Consider the following 27,717-nt stretch of genomic DNA (forward strand, 5'->3'; position numbering starts at 1 on the left):
GCGTTAGCTCGTTAAGACTTAAAACTGGCTCAACACACTTAATACGCAAAACACTACCCAAGGAGTAAAGCGCAGAAAACTCCGAGGAAAGATTTGACACAAAAGGTTCAAACTACGTACAACACATAGGCGCAATGCGTTAGTAGTCATGCGCTGCGTGAGCGCTGTTCCGCTCTGGCTTCTTTCGAAAGCCGCCCACCACAAAAGCACCCGCGCTAACCGCGGGGCCATCCCTTTCCGAACCGCTGTGTACCCCATAGAGAGTGAAAAAAAAGAGGGGGGGACGAAAGAAAGAAGAGGTTCATTCCCTTAACAATGGGCATCGCTTGAAACCTACCCAGAAGACAAAGGCCTGATGGAATGGCGGTTTTCCTGGCATTTGAAGAAACTGCGCACAATGCGCTGCGGTTCGAGGCAGCGCTTCAGTTTTGACAGGGCGAACAAAAAGCAACAAGGAAACGTATTTACTTCATCGCGGGCAGAGCGGGACGATCGGGCAAATGAATGAACAGAAGCTCAGCTCGCAAAGTCGTTTGTGTGTGCCGTTCGCAGCGAGCATTTGCACAGGCCGAGGCAATCACGCCACAGTTGCACTCCCGCAAGCGCTTCGTAAATGTCGAAATAGGACAGCGGGACACGCCGTTAATTATGCCGACGCAATCATTAGGAGGCATATAAAGTAGCGGAGCGAAGCTATGCCGCCGAAGAAATCGTGCCGATTAATCGCGAGAGCGGCTGGATCTGATCGTCGGTTGCGAATGGGGGTTCAGAAACGTTTATAATTACGGAATCAAAAAAGGGCCATTAAACATAAGCTGGCGCAAGTTAGTCTCCTGCTTTGCTTCTTTCCCAGGTCGATTTTGTTTTTGCTTTTACCTTCACGAGTTTCAAAAGCCCCGAACGACAATGGAAGGAAGGTAACGCCCACGGTACCGAAAGGAAAGAATTTTTAATTTTCTACGACACCTCTGGCGCCTAGGAAAAGAATCCGCCGTGTGCCTGCCAAGACCTGGAATCAAATAGCTGCCGGGCATGCGGTGCCTTGAGAACACAGCTGCTCATTCTTAAGCATTTGAAAGTGCTGACAGCAACCGCACCCAACAGACAGCTGCCTTCGCGCACCTGAAACACACAGGGCGAAGTGAGACCGACACAGCAGTTGTTTGCGTGCGCGTAACTTTTTTTTTATCTGCAACCACTTTTTAGTCAATGAAAGCTTTCCAACAAGGCAGGTGCGAATGCTGTGAGAGGGCATGATGGGACGTCAGGGACAATTTGATGTTCATATAAGCGGGCAACATGAAAAAAAAAACAAAAAAAACTAGACAGGTCTCGATCAACACATTTCGTCACTCGGTGTATGGCGGACCAGGGATTCTACAGCGCTGAAAAATATTGCGGCGGAACTGAGAAATATGACTTCAGTTATTGCATTTATTAGATACGAAAGAAACGACTAGTGAGTATCAGAGAAAATGAGGTACGGACGACAGCACTGCGACCGGGGAAAATTAATACGCACGAGTGCCAATTCAAAGCGCTTTTGTCAAAGGAAGCGCTTTTGTCGCCCACTGACATCGATATCCACTGCCGTTCCTACGGCAGTGGATGTCGCGTAGGATGAAAAGAAAGCGAGGTGAAGCACTGGGGGCTCATCACAGCAGCACACTGCATTGGTCACCATATCTTGAGGAGTAGCCTCGTCGGCCCTGCAAACGCCATTGTTCTGCCCGTACTGCTTGACCACAGTCTTATTTTTAGTTTTTCTTTTCGCTCAGAGACCCGCAAGAAATACTGGTGATTATTCCAACGGGGACCGAAATTTATTTTTCGTTAAGCTTAAGCTTGAGCTATACTTGTACCGAGCGGGCTCCTTCTTGCTCGCGGGAGCAGAAACCGCCAAACCGAGGCGAGATCCGTGTGGATGAACGAGACAGGTGAATTATAACTGCTCATTTGATCTTGGCGCATTTGTGGAAGATGGCGTATGAGATCGAATCGCTAAGTGATCTAAAACAAACAAAACTAAAATTAAACCAAAAAGCAAACATGAATACCAATGAGAAAGTAATTTTTTGTTTCTATAACTGTACAGGCTTTTAAGGGGGCAAACACAACTTTATTTATCTGCGTAATGGAGAAAAAAGCGGAAATATAACGGCGTCTTCAACCAAGCGCAATTAAAGCGAGAGAGAAGGATGTCTTACGCACAGAAAACCCGATGCAAGAAATGCGGACTACTCAGGTGTGCTCAAAAATCGCTTAACGCTCTAGTTGCAGCAAAAGACTGTAGATAACGTTCGAACTCCACGAACCGAGATGACCGATTCAGAGCGGTGCAGTAATGTACAGTGTCAGCCCATGATATACGGACTGTGGGCAACATTAATTCGGTAGAGTGCTCAGCAGGCCGCAGCACAATCGAGGTGCTTACTTCGGCCTTTACAAGCGTACTGGATACACTGGCGCTGAACGACCCCCCCCCCCCCTTTTTTTTTTTCTTGCGCCAGACGCGACAGAAACGCAGAAAAGTGGCCGTCACTTTTGCAAGTCCAACACTGGCTGCAGCGTCATTCCCAGAATTCGGTTCTTTCGAAAGTCTCTTTTGAGCGTTAAATCAGCTCTAATCAATGGGCTCATTCGACTCTGGAGAATTCGGTCCGCCATGAACGAAAAAAACATGCTTATTTAAATTCAGCATATGTTGCATCCCACGTTTCTGTGACACTGGTATTTATGTTAGATTCGTCATCTTGACGTTTCCTGAACTAAAATGGCGCCTCTAGGATTGAACTAAGCAAGTGAAAAATAAAATAAAGGTGACCCTACGGCGGTATTAAGTTCAGCTATATTTATAGTTGCTCCAGATATTTAAGAAACATTTCGCTCTCTACATACTGAGAGCAGAGTGGCCAAATTATCCGAACGAGTACATGCATTTTCGGAACAAACGTCAAAAGCGGTTCTAAACCGCAACAAATGTCAGGTCCAACCTCCATGAGCGGCCACATTATTCCTCAACTGGCAAAAATATTGCGAATTACAACATAAGTGGCTAACGGCACCACCTAACACTATTGAAAAGCTCGCTCACTCAATGCTCGATTACGATGACACTAAAGCTGTTACTAAAGTCGGTCGTTTCTCGCCGTTTTCGTACCAGTCATTTCGTTCGTCCGTTCAGCCAAAAGCAAACACTGAACGCAGGAGCAAAAACGGCAGCTTACTTGCCTGTTTGAACCTGCTCGTAGTCATTCGCGGAACACAAGCAGCCTGGGAGCTTCGGAAGAGTCAGCGGGAATAAAATACCTTTAGCACTAATTTCCTGAGTCCACCACAGCTGGCTGAAACGCCTTTAAATCCAAAGCACTGCCAGGGGTTCACGAAGGCAGGTGAAGAGTTTTATCACAATGAATATATGCGACGAAACGCTATCAAAATAGCCGTGAATCCTGCCCGAGATGCAAACCACTGAAAATGCAATCGACTGTACTGTAGACTAAAAATGTAGAGCAGTGCCAATTATCTCAGAAGAATATGTACAGGTCCGACCGTTACCGTGTCCTCGAAAGACTGCCCTCTCTAACGGTATTCGTGTGAATCGATTAGAGGGCAGCAACCTGCACCCCTCGCTTGAAACTCGATCAGTAGTTTTGGGGTCCTACCAATGCAGAGGTTTTAAGTTAGACGGACTGTCTGCCTGACACGTGTTGCATGCAATAATTTCTTCTCGGTTGCCTTGCCTTCCGGAAGCTATGGGCTTAAAAATAAGCTATGTACTCGGCGTTACCTAGTCAACAAAGCTGAGAGTTTTCTTCTACAGTGCTGCGGTCCAAAAGGAACACTAGGAGCTAAACAATGAAAAAGAAGTTAAAGATGAGGTTAACAAAGACAATTACTTCTTCATGCTCGCTTTGTTTCTGCAGTCGATCCCACTGATTGCTTCTTGTCGAGAACACAGCACTTCAGATGACGTCAATCCTCGCACGCTGTTTCCCTTAACGGCGGAGAACAGGATACATTCAGACCGCAGGCGATCAGACCACGAAGAGGCAATTTCCTCGTCTTTAGCACCAGTGTAACGGATAGCGAAAAGACGGCGAGCAGCGCGGCGCTATTTGCGGCGCAGCGATGTCAACATGCGCTGCAAGCACCCCCATAGACTGAGAGAAAAACAGACAGGCGTGACATACAACACAGAAACACGGTTGTGCGTTCACCCACGGGAATCTAACACGAAGAACAAAGCCCCGTGGAGCGACATCGGAACTGCGTGCATAAACGTAACCTCCGGCAGAACTACAAGGTCTCAAGGGCGACGACGAAGTGCCGTTAGAGGTCGCTGGGAATAACGACTCCGCGCTCGCGCAGTGCGTGAGAATACGCAGCGAAGTTCCATACAGCAATGCTGGAAGAGAGCTTTCGGGAGTCTTCGGGATCGTGGGCGCATCGAGCTGTGCGATGCGGACAGCGTCGGGTGAGCGCCGCGGCCAATTCAAGCGGAGTGAGTCGCATGCAACGTCCAGCTGGCAAGAAATGATGTTGGAGACTGTCTTTCAGCAGGGGCGAGCAAAGAGAACGCCAAGAGAACCCCTCGTATTCATTTCAGACGTGCGAATCAGAAAAATATACGGCCACCATCGCCATAACTGTAAACTGTGATTCACGGCTCAGCGTAGTTCATTGTTCAGCCAGACGGGCACGCTGAGAAATATTAACATAAGCCCAACTGCGTATTTCACTCCAAAGAAAGCCAAATAGCCGGCGAGAAAAGCCGACAACCAAAGAAGAACAGCTGATTTGCCGAACCGAACCTTCTCCGCACTTGAGAACTCACTCGCTGAAAGCACTACTAACTCATTCCAAAGAGGAAATTGCAAGCTCGACAAGGTGGGATCAAGGCGGCAGACTCCAAGCGTCGCCGCTGAATTACGAAAGCTCGCAGCAAGCCTGAGGAAGTTCATCCAGCAAGGGGCACAAAACGCTACACTCCTAGCGGGCCAAACGACGCTACATTTCGCCTTCTCGCGACGAAACTATCTCTGCTCTCGAGAGCCGAAATAAAGAACCCATACCCAGCAAGTAAACAAAAAAAAAATGGCAAATGAATCCGTATTAGTTTAACCGAAACCAGGGCTGCCATTCGATACATTAAACTAGCACATGAAAAGATTGACTACCTTGTTCTGTGCTTAACAATCCTCCTCTGTGCTTCAAGAATGGTCCCACACGCGCGAAATAAGCTTTGCGGTTTTTGTGTTCATCTCCAGTGCCGCATGCAGCGCCAACAAGCATGTTCGCAACAACCAAGCTGTCAGAGGCAGCTGTATCACTCTTTTAGCTCCACAAAAAGTTTTCTGAGGAACTTATGCATCCGTTCCTTGTTTAACAAAGTGTACGAAACTGTGATTCGTTTTAAGCAATGAAGCAACTAAAGGCGACCGCGCTCTTCGCTTTTAACAAGCTTTAACAAAGTCGCCGCTCGCTGCGTCTGCTATGCGTTACGCACGTTCAGATTATATATTTATCTGGAATCCGGAACTAGAGTTTGCCCTGGGGACACTACTGCGAGCGCGCAAATGATTTCCGGGATTTTCGTGCTGCCTGGCTTTCTTAGCGGTTGCCGGTGCCACGAATAATGGCGTCGAGAAACGCTGCGTGCGTGCAGGCCTTGTTCCCGAGTTTCGCATTTTGTTGCGTCTTGTTTTACTTGTGGTTCGACAGTTGCCGCATTGTGCCCCGCACACGAAGACAAGCAAGTGCATACTGTTGTCACGCAACACAGAGGAACACTGTGCAGCTGAAGAAGACGTTCCGCAAATGCACGTATTCTATAGTCCTGCTTGTGTACGCCAGAGGAGCTTACTCAGGCTGCGCCTTCGAAGAAAACGAACGAGAACTGAGCGGACGAAACGAAACGGGACACCAATGTCACCTACGATGAGAAATCTCGGTTTTTTTCCACAGGTCAAAAGAGAGTGCGCCCATGATCGTAGGGTCGGTGCATCGAAGTCATCTGCACACAGGTGGTCGAAAGCATGGCGTGCTGCTAGAAAGAAGAGAATAAAAAAGACGAAAAACTCATTGTGCCGGCGCCGGGGCGTGGAGGAGAAAGCGTGCTGCATGCGTGCTGTCTGCGCATCGAATTGGCAGCTACACTCGTCCGCGGACTGGAGCGAGGGCGCGGAAGCAACGCCGCCGCCAACGGCGACCACAAAGCACGGAACCACCTGGAGGGGGGCAACAACGACGTACAAAGTCGACAGGCATAAATCGTTCGGGTGCTTCTGGGTGTGCAAGAGGCGCGGGGACACTGTTCGCGATGCCCGTGTGCAAGTTGTGGTGTACAGCAATGCGAGCGGTTTGTATAGGTAGACTCGCCGCTGGGAGGTATCGTCACCGTGTGCGGCCAGGTTTCTTCTCTATGTACAACTTTCCCCTTCTCTCAAAACATCCGCCCATCCTGCTCCCTGGGAGCGGGTCAGACCAATCAAACAAGCGAAAAGTGCCTCGTGGAACACGAGGGACGGGAAACGCAAGATAGTCGGTGGATATTTGATTGGTTTCAATGGCGTCGCCCGGGCGAAGGGAGCGACGCGCCTCCCTCGTCCACGACATACGCGCGCGCCAGCCGCGCGGTTGGAGCTGGTCAGAGTGTTTATATATCCTCATCTCTCCGGCTAGCAGCTTTACACTGTCACTTCAACAGCCAGTCAGTCGGTTAGGATGCCCGCTTTCAGCGGGTCTGAAAAGCAGCTGCTTCCTTAGTCTGTCATTGGTCCACTGTTGTTGTTGAAACGCTGGTCCTAGCCCTGTGAAAGCGTTCGCGCTACATGGATTATGTGACGATGGTGATGGAGCGAGGAGAAGAAACATGAAGTTGGCACAAGCTAAACCGAACAAAACCAAATAAGAAAAAAAGTCGTTAAGGCGCAGCGAGGGATGAAGTGTGCGTACCGAAGGAGGAACACTAGAACTGCAGCCACGCACAGGCTACCGACGTCAGCGGTTTGAGCCGTTAAACGTTCGCCACGAAACAGCGTCCAATGCGACCTACTGGATCAATGGTGGAGACCATGACGAGGATGGTCTCGAAACGCCAGACAGTTTATGATGGCAAAGGGTTGTCAGCTATGGAATGGCGCAGTGTGTAGAGATTTCATATGCGCAAGTACAGCACAACGCACACAAAAAAGATGAACTCGCACGCTAAATACGAGTGAAGTAGTCATGCAAAATTCCTGGAGCTCTTGACTTCCACAGCGAGAACTTTGAGAACGCAGCTATGGCGATGGCATCTACGATGATAGTTGGCACATGTTGTCGTAGAGCAGGTAACTGCTCCCAGGACCATGAGAAATGCATAACATAAGTTACTTCGCTTGAAAAACAAACAGAAAAGAACATTGTGGGACACACTGCTACCCGGTTGCACCGAAACACGTGTAGCATAGCCGATGGCGTCCTGAACACATTGAATATGACCGATTGCGAAGCCTCGCGCTATGATGCATTTACCCTGAAAAGAAGTGCCCCGCTGTAAGGGTTTAGTGGATCATTAGGTGTCTCTCTACGAGGCCGACTACGTGGTGGAAGTCATCGACGGTGGCTCCAGTGGCGTCACGGGCAGAAAAACTGAACGTCAAAGTGTGCGCGGTTCAAGTTCACATGCAATACAGCGTGCAAGAAAGCACAGACAACCAAAGTCAACGCTGCGCCAGAGTTTTCGGAAACAACGTTTTTAGGTCGTAAGCACGGCAGCATCAGATCTATACGGCTCGCAAGAGTAAGATACGGTTAGGTTCTGAAACATGGCATACATAATTTAATTACGTGGGGCGCGTATATCTACCGGCACGGTTTCAAGTGGTAGAACAAAGGCGCAGTTACTGATTCGCTTGCATACAAGCGGTATATGGCCGAAATGGTCCATCGCCAGTTGCTTCTAAACAGAAAGCAGTGCACGACTGAAAGTATGTTTCAGTTATATCCTCGGGAGTTCTGCTGTTTTTACTTGAACCGCAATGCATGGTACATTGAAACAAGTATGACTCTACCTGAATTGCTTCCTTGTCCCAAGAGCTTTCCGCGAACGTAGTTAGAAGTGATTGCTTGATTGAATCCTTTATTCATTGAATCAGTTACTTATAAGTGTTCAGTGCACAAGAGCCGTTTCCTTGCGAACTCGACAGATTCTGCGCAGCATTAGAATCACTAAAATTTGTGTTCTCTTGTCCAGATATCTTTCAAGCACGCTGTATTGTTTGGCATACAAAGTGTCAACGCAGGTCAGTTGACTTCGAAAAACAAGTAGCAAGTCGAGAGCAGGTGAGGAAAAAAAGCTGGAAGAGAGAGAAGGCAGAGCGAAATAAAAAAACAAGGAGGAACGCAGAAATTCGACGAAACAAATCCGTTCAGTAGATGGGTGGGATGTGGGAATAGTTGAGCTCGAACGTGGGAGGCTGGACCAGCATGGACTGACTGGCTGTGAGGTTGTGTCAAGGAGCGTAAAGAGATAGCGCTTGCACAATCTTCGGGTCTTGTTTGGAGCCCTCGCGGAACTCCTCCAGCGTCAGCCGGTTGTCGTGGTTCTGCAAAGAGGCGGGAAGAAGGGCGGTGTGTAAATACCAATGAAAAGCATGCGCGTGAGCGGACGGCGGGCATTGCACCTTCGCCCAATACTATTATGTGGATGACGAAGGCAGCCAAGCACAGTAACATGACAAGAATACAGAGAAGTAAGACACAGGCAGCACATGCATGTCTTCCTTTTTGGTTTTCGGCTCCTGCATTTGAGTGCTCGCTGCACTCTGGGAGGAGGTCGACAGGTTCAGTATATGGTTCTGTTACTACTATATGCTCTTGAGCAACCGATAGGGAGAGGGATGTGCTAAGCCTGCTCTGATGAACGCGTCAATGCATGTCCTCTGGCTTTAAGTTATTGTTTCCGCCCAAATTCCGTCCTATGTACAGCTAACGTATCGGAGGGTCATTTAAGCTTGATTGTAGCGGCATGAAAAATGCTTTGGAGCGAAGAAATTAAGCAAATTGTACAAAGACGAAACGCAAACACATACTATACGCGGGTTTAAAGTTTTACTGTTTCGAATTATCCGTGAAGAACCGTACAGCAGCGCCTGCTTGGAGGCGATATCCATCTATGTCCCTGCCCTTGTTGATATTCAAAATGCAACAAGGGCATATTTACAGCGAAGGCTGCTTTGTACAGGCCATTCTGTCTCAGTAATTTAGACGGTACAACAGCAGCAGTGTAACGTGTTAGGTGGACACCACTGACAAGCACCTCCAGGCATGACTGAGGTGCCTACTGAGCCAGACAGCCAGTTATGAGTCTCGTTTCCTCAAAATCAACGGAGTTTAAACCTTTCGTTGATTTTGAGGAAATAGGACCCGCGTAACTGTTTAAATTTGTACATGGACACCCCCCCCCCCCCTCACAGAGTAACTGAAGTGTCCACTGATCCAGTTAGCCAGTTATGCACCTTTCCTCAAACCCAACAGAGCGTTTAGACCGCGAATAAGATATCACTGAGAATTAGACTATTTGCCATGTGCAAGCGGGCCCTGGAGTCTGTGAATTGTGCACAGGAATGCGATCGAACCGAAGACCGCAAGCGGAAGAATGCCGAGTATGCACGTGAGCGTATAGACGCCAAAATGGGCCTGCGAGACAGTCAGCCGGGCAGACGCCAGCGAAACCTCAAAACGGGCTTACACTGCAGACCTCTCAGCCGCTAATGGCGATCAGCTTTTGCGGATTAATGCGCTAAGCCGGTAAGCATAGATATAGTTTTTCCTTAGCAGCAGGCGAAGACAGAATGGGAGGTCCTCAATATGAAATTGTTTAAAACACTTTTTTTCTTAGTTTCTTAAGTTTTCTACATGACAGAAGGGTGTGGATGATTGTGAATTCATCTCTAATCCCTTCATATATGGGTTCATGGTGCTTGAAAAGTATGAAGTTGTGCGTGAGATGCGCATGTCCAACGCGAAGGCGACAAAAAATTACTTCGATAAAGCGTTCTAGATGACTACCTGACTTCCATTCTTCGATTGCTGGCTTAACTAGGTGTAATGTTTTAGATCGCCCGCGCGAAGATCGCCATTTAGCTCGCAGTCTGTTCGTTACAAATTTTATGCTATCTTTATGGGGTATATTTGCGAGTTTTATTACAGCGTTACGGGCACGTGCGGCACATGCATCATCAGCTCTCTCGTTCACAGTGATTTCCACTTGTCTAGGGATCCAACAAAACTTAATTAGCTGTCCTCGTGTTTAGGCTGAGATCAACTTGTGCGTTATGTCTAGGGTTCTATGGAGTACAGTGCTGTGATTATGCTTAAGGAGTCTGCGTAGATAATAATGTTTCAGATATTCTTCTTTAATATTTTTTCTATGCCCATAGCGACGCAGTAACACTCGCGAGTGAAAACTGATGAGCCATGGCGCAGCCTTATTTTTTTCCACTTGTAACGGTGCACTTGCGACGTACTGTGGCGTTTCTGAACCATCTTTATAAAATGCTGTGTAATCCTCGTACTTTTTCACTTAGTACCAGTTCTTGCAGTATATGTTGATTCCGCGTTTGCTTTTGTGAAATCGTGCTAATGTAAAGTCGCACACAGTGGGTAAAGTGTAGCAAGGTGGCAGTGCTTCGGGTCTCGCAACACTTTTCCTCAAAGCGGAAGGTTATATGTCTGATCGTCCCCGATTTCTTGCTGAACAGTGCTACTGATAGGCACTATGGTGCGACAGTGAGGTAGCAGAAATGTTTCCGATAAGACCGTATTTTTTATGACGGAGGCACATGTGAGCATGATTCTTGACTGCAAGGAGAGGTTCATTAGTTTCTGCAGATACTTGTTTCGGTGTTGTTCTGTCATTATCATCATCAGCCTGACTGCACCAACTGCAGGGCAAAGGCCTCTCCCATGTCTCTGCGATTAACCCTGTCCTTTGCCAGCTGCGCCCACCCTATGCTGTCAAGCTTCTTTATATCATCCGCGCACCTAATCTTCTGCCGCCCCCTGCTACGCTTGCCTTCCCTTGGCATCAACTCCTTTGCCTTTAAGGACCAGCGGCTATCTTGCCTTCGCATTACATGCCCTACCCAAGCACATTTCTTCCTCTTGATTTCGTCTGGGATGTCATTAACCCGCGTTTGTTCCCTCACCCACTCTGCCCGCTTCCGGTCTCTTAACGTTACACCTATAATTTTTCTTTCCATCGCTCGCTGCGTTGTCGTTAACTTAAGCTGAACTCTTTTCGTTAGCCTCCACGTTTCTGCCCCGTAGGCGAGTACCGGCAAGATACAGCTGTTGTACACTCTTGTAGTGAGGGATATTGATAAACGGCCATTTATGATCTGAGAGAACGTGTCATATGCGTTCCACCTCAATCTTATCCTTCTAGTTATTTCCCTCTCACGATCCGAGTCAGCTGTCACTACCTGCCCTAACTAGACGTATTCCCTTACCACTTCCGGCCCATCCCTGCCAATTGTGAACTACTGTTTCCTTGCTAGACTGTTGAACATTACTTTGGTTTTCTGCATATTAATTTTTAGACCCACCATTCTGCTCCGCCTGTCTAAGTCATTTTTCTTCCTTTGCAATTCATCTCCTGAGTGACTCAGAAAGGCAATGTCATCAGCGAATCACAGATTATTTAGGTATTCTCCATTTACTCTTATTCCCAACTGTTCCCAATCCAGGAATCAGAACACCTCCTGTAAACAGGCGGTGAATAGCACTGGCGAGATCGTGTCTCCTTGCCTGACGCCCTTCCTTATTGGAATGTTATTGCTGACTTCATAGAGGACTATGGTAGCTGTGCAGTTGCTATATATATATATATATATATATATATATATATACATATATATATATATATATATATATATATATATATATATATATATATATATATATATATATATATATATATATCTTCTAGTACTTTGACATAAGGCTCTTCTACACCCTGATTTCGCTGTCTGTACGACTGCTCAGGTTTCCACTGAGTCGAATGCTTTCTCGTAATCAATGAAGTCTATATATAGGGGCTGGTTATATTCTGCGCATTTCTTTATTACCTGATTGATAGTGTGAATATGATCTATTGTGCAATATCCTTTAGAAAAGCCTGACTGGTCATTTGGTTGATTAAAGTCTAAGGTTTCCCTGACTATATTAGCGATTACCTTAGTAAATACCTTGTAGGCAAGACACAGTAAGCTGATCGGTCTGTAATTTTTCAAGTCCTTGGCATCTCCTTTCTTATGAATTAAGATTATGCTTGCCTTCTTCCAAGCTTCTGTTACGGTAGAGATCATAAGACATTGGGTGTACAGGGTGGCTAATTTTTCTAGCCCAATCCGCCCTCCGTCCTTCAACTGATCCTCACCAGCTGCTTTCCCCCTATGCACTGCTCCTAAGGCTTTCTTTACTTCCTCTTTCGTTACTGGTGGGATGAAGCATTGCTGTTCGCTACTGTCTCTCTCATTAACGTTCTGATTACACTGGCTACTGTACAGATTTGTGTAAAACTCTTCGGCTGCTTTAACTATCTTATCCACATTGCTAATGACATTGCCCTCCTTGTCTCTTAAAGCATACATCTGGTTTTTACCTATGCCTACTTTCCTCTTCGCCACCTTTAGGCTACCTATGTTCTCTAGAGCATGCTCGATTCTCTCCATAATAAATTTCCTTATGTCGGCTACCCCCGCTTGCGCTTATTTATTAACTTCAATGGCTCTGATAGTTCTATTATGTCTGTAGGGTTAGACACCCTCATTCTTTGGCGTTTCTTAATCACATCTTTCGTCTCGTGAGATAGCTTGCCAGTATCTTGTCGAACCGTCCTACCACCTACTCCTACTGCGCACTCCGTAATGATAGCTGTCAGATTATTGATCATTGTAAGAGCATTAAGATCGTATTCCTCATTAAAGCTGAATATTGATTCTGCAGCAATATCTGGAATTCCTCTATTTTCCCTCTTACCGCTAACTCGTTAATGGACTTCCTCTTCACTAGCTTCTTCCGTTCTCTCTTCAATTCTAAGCTAATTCGAGACCTTACCATTCTGTGGTCGCTACAGCGCACCCTTCCGAGGACGCCCACATCCTGAACGATGCCAGGTTGAGCGCATATATGAAGTCGATTTCATTTTTAGTTGTTCGGTGTCCGCCACGTAAAATGCTCAGACCGAAGTTGTGTACTAGATTCGGTCGTTTCAAGTATGATCGCCTGGCTGAACCCTATCCTATATACCCGTAATCGAAACAAGAACGCAATAGAGAGCGATAAATCTGCAAAAGGCGTGCCTGATCGGATGGCGCATGGTTTCTGTGAGAGCACTTTTGTGGCCTTTCAGGGTTGGAGAAATTTTCTTCAAGTTGTTTATGCGGGGCAGTAATGTAGGTTTCTATTCAAAAATTACGCCTAAAAATATGCTTTCTTGTTTTACTGGTAATACGGTTTAGTTCAAGAACAGGATGGTGTCGGTCTGTAAGCCTCGTCTGAGCAAGAACTGGACAGCTACTAATTTTTTTGTGGGAAAAAAATTGGAATACATTTTTCTTTATGCAATTAGCCAATTTATTCATAGTCATCTCTATCTGTCTATCAAAGGTTGAGACGCTAGAGAACATGTAGTCAATTTACAAGTCATCAACATGAACCGAATACATTATGAACTTCGGGATTATATTAGCTATGGAGTTTATTGTTACTATAAAAGGTGCAGTGCTTCAAATAGACCCCCGAGGTACACCGTTCTTCTGGACGAAATTCATTGAAAAAGTGGTACGTAGGCGCACTTGGAATGCGCGGTCGGCTAGGAAGTCACTACCATACTGCCGCGGATGCCTAGCTATGTCTCCTAGGTCGCGGAGTATGCAGAACCTGCAGGTGGTGCCGCGCCCTTCTCCACTCCATATCTAAGACCCTAATACAGTGTTGTCTGAATACTAAGGCCTCCAGAACCCTACTTCCAGATGGAAAAGGTGATGTGTGGTCGCACATGCTTTTTGAAACCACACTGACTGATGTATATCGAGAAGTTGATGCTATTCAAGAACAAACAACGCTTCAAATGATTTTGCAAGGCAACTGGTAAGTATTATGGGCCTGTAACTACCAGGATTTGATGATAATGTTCCGGTTTTGATATGAGGTACTATGACGGCTTTTTACACGCTTCAGGTATGCTCCCTGAAGCCCAAATATTTAAAAAGAATTCCGAGTACCTCGGATAGATACAGAAGCATTGTGCAGAGTGTATTAATTGGGCCTGGTGCTCTTTATTCAGCTACAGAAAGAGTTTTATCTACTCCCTCTAGTGTAAGTGGCCTGTTATAATCTTGGCTCGTGCCTGCTCTCGTGGGAAGCTTTTGTTTTTATACTATGAATTTTGTACTCTTGGAATGTATCTACGTGGTGTGACAAACAGGAAACAACAGAGAAATGTTCACCTAATTTATTGGCTTGTTCTTCGAAGGTTGTCTTTGTACCGGGTGTCGACAACAGAAGAAACGCGAAAGGAGATTAGTTTCAATTGAACTTACTGACCTTTCCCACAATTTCTTTCTGATAAACTGAACCATTGATCGAAGGCACATATTGCTGCCAATAGTTTTTCTCAGCCTTACTACGGATATAATGTGCTTTGACCCTAGGTTTTTAAAAATCCCTAGGTTTTCTCCAGTGGGATACCTATGGAAAACACGCAACGCTTTGTTTTGCTGCTTTTTTGGGACTCTGCATTCTGGTGTCCATCATGCCTTTTGTTTTCTTCGTACGAGTCCCCACGTTAGAAGGATAGCTATTAGTGCTGTAGAAATTATGCAATTAGAATGTTTTTCATTCAATCCATTTGCTCTGAGCTCTTCACACAGAACTTTATCCTATGCAGTATGGGCTGTAAAGAGAGAACAGCCAGCGAGATAAATTCCCAGTGCCGTGGCCTTGTTTGGATAACAAGTGTTGAAAATGAAAACTGTATCGCTATCAGCAGATAACTTCCTCGGGCATCGTCTAAAACGGTCCATTTAAAATAATTCAAAACTGAAGGTCATGTGAAGGTCAAACCAAGGCAGCTCATTTTACCTGGGCTTTGGCAACAATAAATGGCCTTTCCAGTCTTCAGTAAGCATGTGTTGTCAGACCGGATAAGGATGAAATCTTCAATTGCTTCTCTCCCAGAGTCAGTCTCCGCGCTTACCCAAAAACGAGAGAGCATTAAAATCACCGACTACCAAATATGGTTGTGACACCTGTGTGAAAAGGTAATCTATTTCCAAGACTAAGTAAGGTTCTGAGGAATGTATACACAGTGTATCTGTCCGCATTCTTCATTGAGGGCGATTGGCCGAAGCGGGAAAAGAGCCATAAAACGTATTTGTTGTCCGGCCACAGTGGCAGCACGGGGACGGGAAAGGAACCTAAAGGAAAAAAAAAAGACTCCTGCCCACGCCAGCTGTATGCCTTAACTATAACCAAATATGGCGTAACGCAGAGTACTTATCCACAAAAGGTGAGCTCTAGCCTCCGTGAATAAAAAAAGAAGAAAAAATGAGGAGAGAAGAAAGTTGCGAGAATAGGACAGTGAAAGATGAAGAAGAGGACAGGAAATGCCGAGTTTCTCAAGTCGAGTCAGCCCGGGGGTGCCGCCTATGGGAAATGGGGGCCAAAGTGGCATGCTGCCTAAGGCGAAGGGCCTTAAAGGTCCAAGCATTTGGCGTCGGCTTAACGACCAGAATCCTCTTTTCCACGCACACGGCCAAGTGCCACGCTCAGCTAAATGTGGGTGGGCGGAGCCCACATCTGCTAGAAAACCCGCGGTGTCGCAAGCCACCATCATCTGCAGGTTACAGATACCGCTGCGGGGATGCTCTGGGCTAGTTAAATATCACTCTGCGGGAAATGATTTACGCTAATTACTCATCGTAATCTGTTCTAAAGCAAGATCATTCAACTCGCCATTGGCAAAGATACGTTCCATAGAGTAGCTTTAGCAGAGATGGGAAATGAATTAACTCCAAGTTGCGAAGTGCAGTTGAAATGTGCAAGCATATAAGAGGAACCTGCATAGAAAACAAAAGTCCTACCTTGTCCAATTGGTCGAATATCTTGTCAACTCTTTCCTGGGGGGATTCCTCTTGTTCGGACTCTTTCGTCTGGTTTCCCTGCGGAAAGGAAAGAAATCAAATAGAAGTAAAAACACAACCTTAAGAATGAAGGGTCACTGAGCGCACGCTTCGAGTTCAGCAATACCAACGCTCAGTTACGTGGGCTCCTTCTTCGAGTTGTGCCTCCTGAGAGTAAGTTACAAACCAAATAGAATCACTACTGAACGTCCCCTGACGTGAAGGGACCGGTCTTCCTAGATTCAATTAGAGCTGCACGGTAGGTACCATTCAAATGTAATGACTTGGAGACCACGTTTTTTTACCCCTTTTCCCGAGGAAGAAAGAAGGAAAAACTTCCAAGTAGAGCGACGATCTAGCACCGAAGAAGCGCGGTTGAGCACGGCTTAGTTTCGTGAGCGAAAATGAAAGAAACTAAAAAGATCGTCTGCTGGAGGTAGCCGAGCCGCCAGGGAAATGGCGCAATCCAAAGGGTTAGAAAATAAAACTTTTTGGTGGAAATAGATTTACGAAGTAAGACCGTCACGACTAGATGTAATACGTCAAAGATACAAAAAAGAACATTGAAGCATTGCGAAAAAGGACAAGAAATTGACGCAATGACCAGCCCGAAGTGAGGACACTACGACACGCAACATCAGAGATTCTCATCGCGATCTTGCACCACTAAACATTGCGGCAACTGAGAAGCTGCTACAGTAACATTTAGCCTTGGCAATAGAACTGAATTAGAATGGCGGTTAGAGACATGAGTGGTGTGTCAAAGGACGAACGTTACAACTGCGTCGCGACGTCGCTCTGCTGTGGTGCTGCGGTGCTGCAAACTTGTCAGGAAGACAACGTACAAAGAAGCCTTCATTATCCTCCTTTTTTTCACGGGGATGCAGGCAGCATAAAAAGGCTGTCATCTTTTTCACAATCGCTGATAAAGGATGCGCATAAGTCTAACGAAAAAACAGACGCTGAACTCGGTGCAACTGTTTTCTGCGGCTTTATCTGGCGGATATTTTTTTTTTTCTGTCGAGACGTTGTCCTCGACGTTTCGTCAGAGTGTAAGCTCCAAGGAGAAACATTCGCCCGGTCCATCTTGAAGAGTGTAAAGAAAGAACAAAATTGCTTTGCCAGTATTGCCTTTTGAGAACGAAATAACTCTGCGATGATGAAACATAATCGTGCGCTCAGTCGAGAATATCCCCAGCTCAGGATCTACGACGTCCTGCAATTTCATTCCGAACACAGCACGAAATCAGTATATGCTGTTTAGGATATTTTTTTTCCCATAACTCCTCGCTTGCGTCGCGATGACGGCCAAAACGTAGCAAACTACGACTTGTAAGCTAACGAACCGCAACCGTCATAGCCCGCTGACGTGTTCTGAAGCAGACTTTTTAGTCTCATTGCGTGGTAGTTGCTCCTACCCAAGCTTACATGTCCTCGTGGGAAGTTGTACATCTTGTCCTCGGGAAAGACAACAAGAGATGAAGTCACATCTGTCACAGGTACTTTAAAATGCTGCGCAATCGACTCGTGCCATCAGCATCAAAACGTGGTAATGCACGAACCCTAATATATCTGACAGCAGTGCGACAAGCGCTGTACTGAGCTCATTAGCGGACTGCTCACATTACTCTCACAAACATGCATGAGAGAAAATGAATAAAAGTGAACAGGCTCAAGATGACATTCGGCGCAGCCTCTGCGTTATCGCAGAGAAATTTAGCAAGAGCAAAAATTGACAGTCCCAGAGACGGGCCATTCCTAAACAAGCCGGACAGTACAAAAGGAATGAGACGTGGAGCAACCACAGGCCGGCCGCCCCTGTTCCGCTGTTGCGCAGCGCATTCGCTGCTTAATAGCCATGCAGCAAGCAGCCCCAATGAGCACCGCCCGCCGCATCCGTCATCCGAGGGCAGTCCACATAACTCGAGCACCCCTAGCACTTCCTTGCTAGACGTCAGCTCGAAACGCCAACGTCAGTCAATGCTGCCCGGCTGAGACACCACGGCCCTTGCGAACAACGGTCATCGGCGGCCGGCGGCGACGGGGGCTGATTAACGAGGCGCATTTGTTGCGCGAATCAAGCCAGCGGTCTCTCTCCACGAGCCCGTCAAGGAGCGCTGCGGGGGCGGATGACTAACGTGCAGTGCCGCGAGCGGCGAGCTAAGGAAGAAGAAAAAAAAAAGCCGCCAGCGACTTCTTTCCTTACCAGCATCTGATAGATGGCGTCTACGATGTTGTACATCTCGTCTCTCGTGATGAATCCGTCGTTGTCGACGTCATACAATTTGAAGGCCCCTGCGAGGCGGTGGCGACACGGGAAGAACAAAAGGGTGGATTGAGACGCTGGCCACATGTTCACGGTGCATCGCATTAGAGTGACAATGCTAGTTAGCGGGGAGGAGCAACCTCCTGACCAAGGCATACCACTGCGCGACCTTTAGGTCAGCCAGCAGAAACAGAACCGAGGGAGTCTAGTTATGGCTGTCCTCTGTAGAAACGAACAACCCCGAAGGGAAATCGGCCAAATACCAGAGGGAATACGGCCTACAAAGTGACGTCTTTTTTTCTTTGTGATATTTCCTTCTAGAACACTGTACAGGTAAAGATAGAAAACCTGCAAGTTCTATAAATTAGCTTTGAGCTATATTTTCGGTGAAAGTAGAGCAAAGCAAGCTAACAAAACGATATATCGTCACGTTCATTTCCGAAGCCCGCGATGCCTTTTTTGGTAATTTGGCCCAACCGCTGGTGTTGGGCTAATATTGCCATAGAGACTAAACGCCTGCGTTTTTTCATGCCTTGCTTATCTGATTGACCTGGGTGTCGATTGTCTAGGCTCGGAATTACACACGACGTTCTAATACTGAACCTCATCAGACACCTTGTACTGCTACGCTCACTCGCGGGAGCAACTCACAGGATCCGTGTTTTGCCGTTAACAACCACGCCCACCTCTGAAAGCGGAATAATCCAACCACGCCCACCACTGAGTAGTTACTCGATCGCAGCAGTTTTTATCGAGTTAGTGAAAGAAACTTCTTGTTCTAACTTAGATCACAACGTCTGAGAGCCTGCATAACTGAGGCCGTTTCCCGGAGACTAGGAAGGACGTTTCGCACCGCTTGCAAGTTGAGGTGTTTAGAGCGTTCTTTGTTAGGTGTTTAGAGCGTTCTTTGTTATTCATATCTGTGACAGGCAAACTTTCGCGTTGATATTGATTTGGCATTTCAGCGATTGCCCAGTTGCTGTTTGAAACTAGAGAATTATCGCTAGGAAGAACATGCCTCGGCGCATGACATCCTTGTTTCCTCCTTATATCGGAGGTAGTTTGAAGATAACGTTCAAAACACGATCGCCATTCGCGTAACTTGCTTTTGTAGTGTTTAGAGCAGGCCACTTTTGCCAAAGGAACGTCGCTGATTCATTCAAGATTCGAACCAGTGACACCGATTTACTTTGTTGCATTTATACAAATAATCTGAAATGCGGTAAGCTTATGTGAATCTAATTTTCCAGCAGTAAGCCACAAATAACAGCATCTACTAGCAAATATAAGCCGATCACGAGCGGGCGACTTGAACATGAATAGGCACAAGTATTTCGTGGTAAATTGATAAATGCACACATGTGGTTTCACGTTTCAATGCTGTAAAGGCTCATGATAAGAGTAAATGCCAATTGCGACAAATCTAATGCTGGCTACCGCAACACGATAGATTTTATTACGCGCATCTCAAGAAAGCGGATGTTTTTATTTTTAAACAATAAGACGCCACAAAAGCTTTTCGCTCTGTATGCTTTAGAGACGAGGCTATGTTTCGCTTTTCGAGAAACGCTTTCGATTTTCGATTAGCTCAGGCCTTGCGAACTGCCTCCATGAGCATCAATCCCGCGGGCCATTAAGCTTAAATGCCAAAGGCAAGATTACAACAACACGCGCGTTCGTACGAGCACTGGTTGCACGCAAAACCACCGAAAAATAAAAGAAGACCTTTAAAACCCCTTTTTGTTTTGTGCGGGAGTTTCGGCTTTCTGTATGCGCGTTCTTACGTTCCACGTTCCACGCCCTCACCTTTCTCCTGCAGGTTTAAAAGTTTGCCTTAAGCAGAATAAATTTTCAGCGGTTAGTCAGCGACCTTTGTTGTCGGCCTCTTCTAGCCTCCTATGTCAGCCCGCTGTTCTTCCATCCCGTTCTAAAATCTGCACAACCTAGTCCAACTGCACTGTGTCGACATTGGCAGACAGGTCGCTGCGAACTGCGCAGAAGGCGCGGTTGCGAAATGCGCCATAGCTGGCGAAGAGGACGTGCCTGCCAACAAATTAAAAATTGGGCAAGCGCAGACACACGTCAGTAAGCCAAGGATGAAGTGCGGGGTGCAGGGAAATCAAATCTTAAAATTTAAAGTAACCCCCATCGGTTTAATCTACCGTCGGCCGAAAACTTCACCGCAGACGATATCGCACTGGCGTCGCCTGGTGTTCACGGCACTAAATTTTGCGAAATCACTTCGCTAGTCAGCGAGGCGACCACGTAGTTACAATCCCGAGCATTCCTCTCTATTTTGGGCAAGTTCAGAAAAATAGCGCATTTTTAAGGACGTCAGAAGAGAAACACACGCGGAAGATAAACGTCTGCTCCGTTTTTCTGAATATGATCCAGCAAGAGCTGTATTGCAACTCCAAATTACCGTTCTGCACCATTGCCGCGTACTGCCAGATACGTGGCTCCTTACAGACCGTTCATTTGTTTCCCCGTTATACCTGACTGCCACCATTCATATCACAATTTTTGTTTATTATTCCCGTGCTTTAAATCAAGGACAGTAACCATAAGGTACGTTGTCAGCAAAAAATGTCACGACAGAGCAAAACGGGGAGAAGAAGCGGACAGTCGACCGCTATGGACTCTTCCAGCCCGGGCACTTCGATAAAGGGAGACAATCTGTCTCTATTTCAGCAATGTTGTGATACGCCTGCGAGGTTGCAACGCATAACAGTGAGTCACTATCTGGGACCGGACAGCCAAGAGAGAGAGAAATAAGAAAAATATGAAGCGACTGCGAAATAATTCCAAGTCAGTACGGGGGGGGGGGGGGGGGGGGTGTAAAGAAGTGGCTGCGCTCTGCACTCTCCAGGACACGTACTTCGGTTCTGCCGCGTGTGAAGTGCACGCACAAGTAAGAAGATTTGAGGCTTCACTCCGCGATTAAAGCAATACGATTAAAAGAAAAAAATGGCCCACGAGTCTTCTGCATATGTGGATCCCACATCGTGCTCTCTTGTTTCGTGTTTACATGCGATATAAAAGTACAGCTCGGGAAACAACTTGCTGCTGCAAACTTGAGAACCCCACGATAGCAAGACGGGCGAGTTGGTGATACATACTTCTGGAAAAATAGCGCAGAAGACGAGGACAGCAAAGAAAGGTAACAACAGGACTCCCATCAATATGGCAGCTGTTAAATTGACAGCGCATCGCTTAATTGCAGCTTTATTGTGACTACGGCATTGTACTGTAGGTTGCCGACTTATGTTCGATGCACCAGGTTTTTGCTGAGCGCGTCTAGAGCACGGTTAACAAACGCTTCCGTCTTTAACATCGCATCACAATATTGAACGTTTGTAAGCCTATGGTTGACGTGGAGTCCAGTTTATGCGCCAACACGACGTCTAAGGAAGGAAAAGTGCGACGTGCAAATGTGCGATCTGTATTTCCTGGGTACAACCCCACGCAAATGATCTTTACACAGGTATGCCTCATTTCTGCTATCTACTGATTTCTTTCCAGCGCTGCGCAGTTCGTGGGATGAAAAAAATAGGGGACTTTGCGAGTTTATTGACAGTTGCTCAACTTTTGATACAGCCAAGTTTAATCTAGATGCCGTTTTTGTGCGCCTGGCACACAACCTCTTTATTAAAACTATCGCTACTTGAAACTAGCGCAAAGTGCCCTGTTAAGATGTGCCATAAGGGATAGTGGTTTATGTTGCCACCTTATATTAAAAAAAATAAAAGTCAACAACATCAAATGCGGCTGGCGCACACGCTGGTCAAACTCAGGAGAAATGGCTGATGGCCAAGCTTAGCGCACTACATTGCGTAACTAAGAGAAACGAGATCCGACTTCGGCGGATATTTCGAAGAGCGAACTCGTTTGGGGAGCGTTACGAAATGGGGCAGTTTTGCGTAACGACTGCTCCGAGTTCTGCATTATAGAGTGCCTAATATTTCCGATTAAAAAGTTTACCCGCCTAATTGTTTGTATTCACGAGAAATTACCGTTAGCGCTTTGTGGGCGCCTCGCCGTAGGGGTCGAGTCTATGCACCTGCTATAACCATTGTTTGAATTTCGTACAGTTAAACTCTTAATGTCTTGAGTGAGAATTGCAAGCTGGGCTGATCGGTTTGGCATTGCTTTTACGAGTAAACAGTATGAGAAAGCCCTGGGGACATACAAAAGACAACACATCAATATCTTCAACACATTTACTCGGGTAGGAGTTGAAGATAATGATTTTTATTTTCGCCAAAGCAGCACAGTGAAAGTCGACCCACACCGTAGCGGAGGGCTTCGGTTCAGTAAAGGCCAATTGGGAAGTTTCTAAGCCCACTGCGCAGGCGTTTGTTCCGTTTCCCTCAAATGTGACTGCGCGAACCTGGGTCGAACCGGAGAGCTCGGGGTCAGCAGCCGAAGGCCATATTTTCTGAACGGCCACGGCGGATCATAACCTTAGGGGTAACGTACAAAAGTCGGCGTTCTTTTTTTTTAATATTTGTGCCGCCCTGCACCGGGACACTTATCAGAAATGAGCAGCACTAGATGACGCAACACAAGGTACATGCGGGAGGAAAGCTTCCAGCTCTATCAGAGCATTATTGGAAATGAGCCATGCCTCTCTTTCGAGAAGCAACACCGGCGCCTGGCACTGCGCCACGAAAACATAAGGCAAGAAAAAAAGAATAAAGTAACCCGGAAATGCCAAACGCGTGATCAGCGCGCTTGGCGCTACGCCAGATAGAATGTGATACTGTCCGGAAGGTTCCAAACAACGGCGCCAATCCAGCCTCCCATTCGGTCCGAATGCGTGCCCTCCCTGAGTAATGATGGCACCGGACCACGCGATTCGCGGCTCACTGCCGAACACGGGAACAGACGGCAGTTCCCTGATTATTGTTCTGACAGCGGAAACGTCCGTAATAACGCGGGCCAGAATTGGGGAATAAAAAGAGAGAGAAGGATGGGAGCAAAAAAAAAAAGTAAGGGAGGAAGCCAGGCGCCCGTGAGCCACATTACCATGCATTACCATATCACGCACGCGCTCCCCGAATGGATCAGGGTGCCTAATGCCCGGGGCAAACTCTGTTCTCCGCCGCTCCGTCGATCGCATACTTATTTAATGCGGAGGCGTCGCAGTACGCGCACAGCCCGCCAACAGCCCCATTCTTACGCACTCGCAGAGGCGCGCGCGATCCGGCTTCGTTTGGCCAGGAAATGTAACTGCGCCGCGTCGGCGCAGTGATGCAAGCTAGCTGCTGCGCCAACGGTGCCTAGATAATGCAAGGCGGACCCATGTGTGCGTGTGTGTATCCTGGCACCCGCCGCCCTTGCTTATCCGCTGCCAGTGCCGGGCAATGGTGCGCTAACGCTTATTGATTGGCACCATTTAGATTCCGGCGATCGGGAAACCTGAGCGGCCGCGTCCCGAGGGGCACGCACGGGCCTCCGCATTCCCTTCTGCGCGCCCATTGCAAGCTGTACACCTACGCGCTGCCGGTCGGCGAGGCGAAAAGAAATAAAGAAATGTGACAATGAGACAAAACTGAGCTTGCTCGCTTCGGCGTCAACGTAAGGGCAGAATGCACGTAAAATCGCCTAAACGTGTGCACTACACCGGGCAGATGCAAAGTAACATTAAAGCCACAGCCACTTCTTGGACCAATTCAATTTTAGTGAAAAGAAGAAATTTTTTTTTATCAGCTGCGAGGCAACTGAACGCCGCTACAACATTTGGGCGACAATGAAAGCAAGGAAACAGAAGTACGGAATGAATGAATGAATGAATGAATGAATGAATGAATGAATGAATGAATGAATGAATGAATGAATGAATGAATGAAACTTCATCGTACATGCAAACATAAATTCACAGGTTGTACTCACAGACTAGCTTTTCGTCGAGACTGCCTCGTGATGTCACCGAAAGTGCACGAATGAACTCCTCGAACTCGATTGAGCCGTCCTGTAAAGAAAGACGGAAGCAGAAAGGGATATAAGTTGGCAGATCAGCTCCTCTGATGAAAGTCTATGGTAATGACAGACGAGTGGCCTGATGCGCACAAAGCGAGAGGTAGGTAGACATTTTGTCAATCTTGATTTTGAAAAAAAAAAAAAATTGCTGGACAGGCACTACACCGCAGACATGAAACAAAGAGTTGAAGAAGCGGAGCGTAAGCATTCAAGTGTTTACATATTTACAACACACCATTGCGACAACATTATTTACAAAAGATCATCGTTGGGCCGTCGAGAAGACGCGGTCGCACATTGTGGCTCACAAGATTGAACGCCTGTATAGCCAAGATCGTAGCGCGTGGAGCACGTCCAAGGAGCTGCTACTTCGCCGCGCGTCGGTGCGTGGAATAGAACGCGACAGACACGGGACACAATCATGAGCTCGAACAAACGTGTGGAAGTCTGCCGGCCAGCACAATATGGAGGACTTCGCGTCGCGGCTGAAGTAAGATACTTAAGAACTGTTATTACACATTGTGATTAAAAAAGAAAGGCCCCGTCGTTTCATCTTCAATGACTCAGGTTTAATACTTTTGGGCCTGTGTTTATGTAGTTACGCGTTCATTTTTGTCCACGATAGTACCCGTACATGACGAGAAGGCGAATGTAGGACCTCTAGAATATACCCCTCTTGACAAAATATTGCGTACTCAGAACTCTTCTATAAGAAAAATCGTGACTGCTTGACCAAACTGGCGGAGGTCATACCCGATTTCCAGTGAATGCGTGACCATAGCATCGACACACGAGCGGGCGAGAGAGCTCGTGCCCTCAATGATTTTCTAACAAAAAAAAACGGGATACGAAGTAATGAAAACGGTTTCGTTCAGTACCCAGACAAAATCTATGGCTCAGGCTTGCGTTCTCGCTCTTTGATATACGCACCATGATTACTCTGCACCGAACGTGTCGCATAATTTATTTACTATGTGGTGGCCGCTAATAGAGAGTGCAACTGCGAATTCGGACAGCCAGAACCCTAAAAAAAAATTAGTCTGCAAAAGAGCAAAGTAACATTCGGACACTTTCCCAAAGATGACAACGTAGCAAAAGTCAAACATGGCGCCTTTCCTGCTTCTCATAAAAATCGAGACACTTGCACCTGGATCGCACAATCCCCACCAGCGGCGGCACCTGCCATCGCAGGGCAGTGGCGCATCGCTTAACCGCTGCACCACTGCGGCAGGATTGGTACGAGGACTGAACGTGAAGCAGAGGCCAATTCCGCATATATGGGCATTGACCGATTAACGCTGAAGCGTCATATCCTTAAGGCGGAGCTTAAGTGCCCCCTCCAATTCTTTTCTCCAATAACGGGAAAGCATAAGTCGAATAAGGAACCTTTCGTGCTTTTCATAAAAAGCGAGACACTTGCATTTCGTTCCAGCTCTAAAAAGGGCAAAAGATATATGGTCTAAAGACGTATTCCGTACATTCCTGCAGGGTCGCTAAGACCCCGCGAACGACATTTATTGCCCAAAACTCGCACCATATACGGCGAGCATACCCGGTAATTACGAATGAACCACTATAAAACATTTTCTGCTTGCAGACAAATACAGCAGTGAGGTCATCGTTGTTTATTATGTGCGTACAGTATTTTTTCATTTTTTGTCCTCGTTCTGGTAAATGTACTGGTTCGTGTGCACACACCACAAGTAGCTTTTCGTTGCCTCTGTTCTGTCGCTATCTGGCGGTCGGTGCCAGTCAAGCCAACCTCTGGCTTTGGTCGGCCCGAACTTGTGCCTTTGAAAGACGATAATGAAGGCCATTATTATTATTATTATTATTATTATTATTATTATTATTATTATTATTATTATTATTATTATTATTATTATTATTATTATTATTATTATTATTTTGTGCCGTCAAAATGCAGCTCCCCGGGGTGACATCGCGTTTAGCAAGCCTTGACGCAGCGCCGGATTCTTAGACGACGCTCGCAGGGCTCACCAGCCTTATCAAAAGAGAAAGTGCTTAGAACACTTTTTTGTTTTTTTTGTATGTACGCATTACGTTTTCTATTCTTTCCTACTTTATTCGCTTCCCTCAAGTATCTTTCTTCTCCCGAGCCTTTCCTGGCTGACCTTCCGTGTTTTTCAATCTCTCTTCTCCCCCCCCCCCCCCCCCCCTCTGTCTCTCTCTACTCAGCCTGAACCTCAGAATCTGGCACTCGTGTCCGCATTTCGGTCAGGGCGTGTGGAATAGCTGTTTGAATCTAGCATTTTTTGAACTCAAGTTAATGATCGTTCACTTTTCAAATTCAATGCGTGAGCCGTGCGCTTTATGGCCTACATTTCGCCTACATGCACTTACGAGTAAAAGCGCCAACCGCGGGTTCCCTGCCCAACACGCGAATGGAAGAAATCTCCATCCATTTGCAGCGGATTTACGGCCGTGCGAGGAGCTCACGGAAGTGACAGTGACGCTCGCACTAGCACCGTCACGAAAGGAACGAAACAAGCAGCATTCAAGCAAGTACCCTATAGCCTGACACCGCTGCTCTCCGTTAAAATCCGCACAGCGGCAATGGCAAAACCTTTTCGACAACCTTTTGTGTGGCATGACAAGTGATGCCCCAAGACAGGGAGGCGCCATTCACCATGTGCTGATCACACAATTAAGCTAGTGAAACTCAATAATCACACAAAACAGCAAAAGGAACAAACTTCCACGGAGCTTTAGCCTTTATTGTTAATAGGTCAGCGGTTGAAGAATGAAGTTTTTGAAAATAGCATAACATGAAATTGACCCACAGCAGAATTCAGACATGCTCGTCGCTTCGAATTACGCAGTGTTTCCGAACAACTCCACCAGAAGTGGAAAGCTGCAACACACACACACACAGAAAAAACATTTTGCCCACTGCTTCGGTTACACACAATGTTCACGACGGGAAGAAACAAATCCTCCATCTTGTTGAGTAATTGCGGCTCATCGCAACCTAAATCTGCTTTTCTTTGAGATCCCTCCATGCCATATCGCTAAATAATGGGAAAACTTGCGAGAGTACGAGCCGAGGCAGATGTCAGTGTCGGCAATTTAAGACAGAAGGGCCTTAGGTTGAATAAAGTACTTTTATACGTGTCGATAATAGCTGGTCATCAAGGCAAGCCTGCGAGCTAGAGAAATACAACAGAGCAAGGGCTCACAAACCGGGGCGTGTGGCGAAAAGAAGAAAACGCTCGTGTCTATACAAGAGGGCCCAATTTTAATAACTGGGAGAAATCCCCATTCCTCTCTTTA

General features: G+C 46.7%; 1 protein-coding gene across 2 annotated transcripts in view; it reads right to left on the minus strand.

Annotated features, from left to right (window-relative positions):
- Positions 1-3,141: 3,141 nt before the first annotated feature.
- Positions 3,142-27,717, minus strand: part of LOC144115549 (frequenin-1-like) — a 250,444-nt gene continuing 225,868 nt past the window's right edge. Inside the window, exons 5-8 of one of the 2 annotated variants that reach the window (XM_077649976.1) lie at positions 24,337-24,415; positions 18,382-18,470; positions 16,137-16,214; positions 3,142-8,591 (exon numbers count right to left, since the gene is read on the minus strand). In XM_077649976.1, the coding sequence (XP_077506102.1) occupies positions 8,499-8,591; positions 16,137-16,214; positions 18,382-18,470; positions 24,337-24,415 (339 nt within the window). In that variant the 3' untranslated portion in view covers positions 3,142-8,498. The remainder of the gene's footprint in view (positions 8,592-16,136; positions 16,215-18,381; positions 18,471-24,336; positions 24,416-27,717) is intronic. The other variant, XM_077649977.1, reaches the window with a different exon arrangement.

Source organism: Amblyomma americanum, chromosome 1, assembly GCF_052857255.1.
Source record: "Amblyomma americanum isolate KBUSLIRL-KWMA chromosome 1, ASM5285725v1, whole genome shotgun sequence".
Lineage (NCBI taxonomy): Eukaryota > Metazoa > Arthropoda > Arachnida > Ixodida > Ixodidae > Amblyomma > Amblyomma americanum.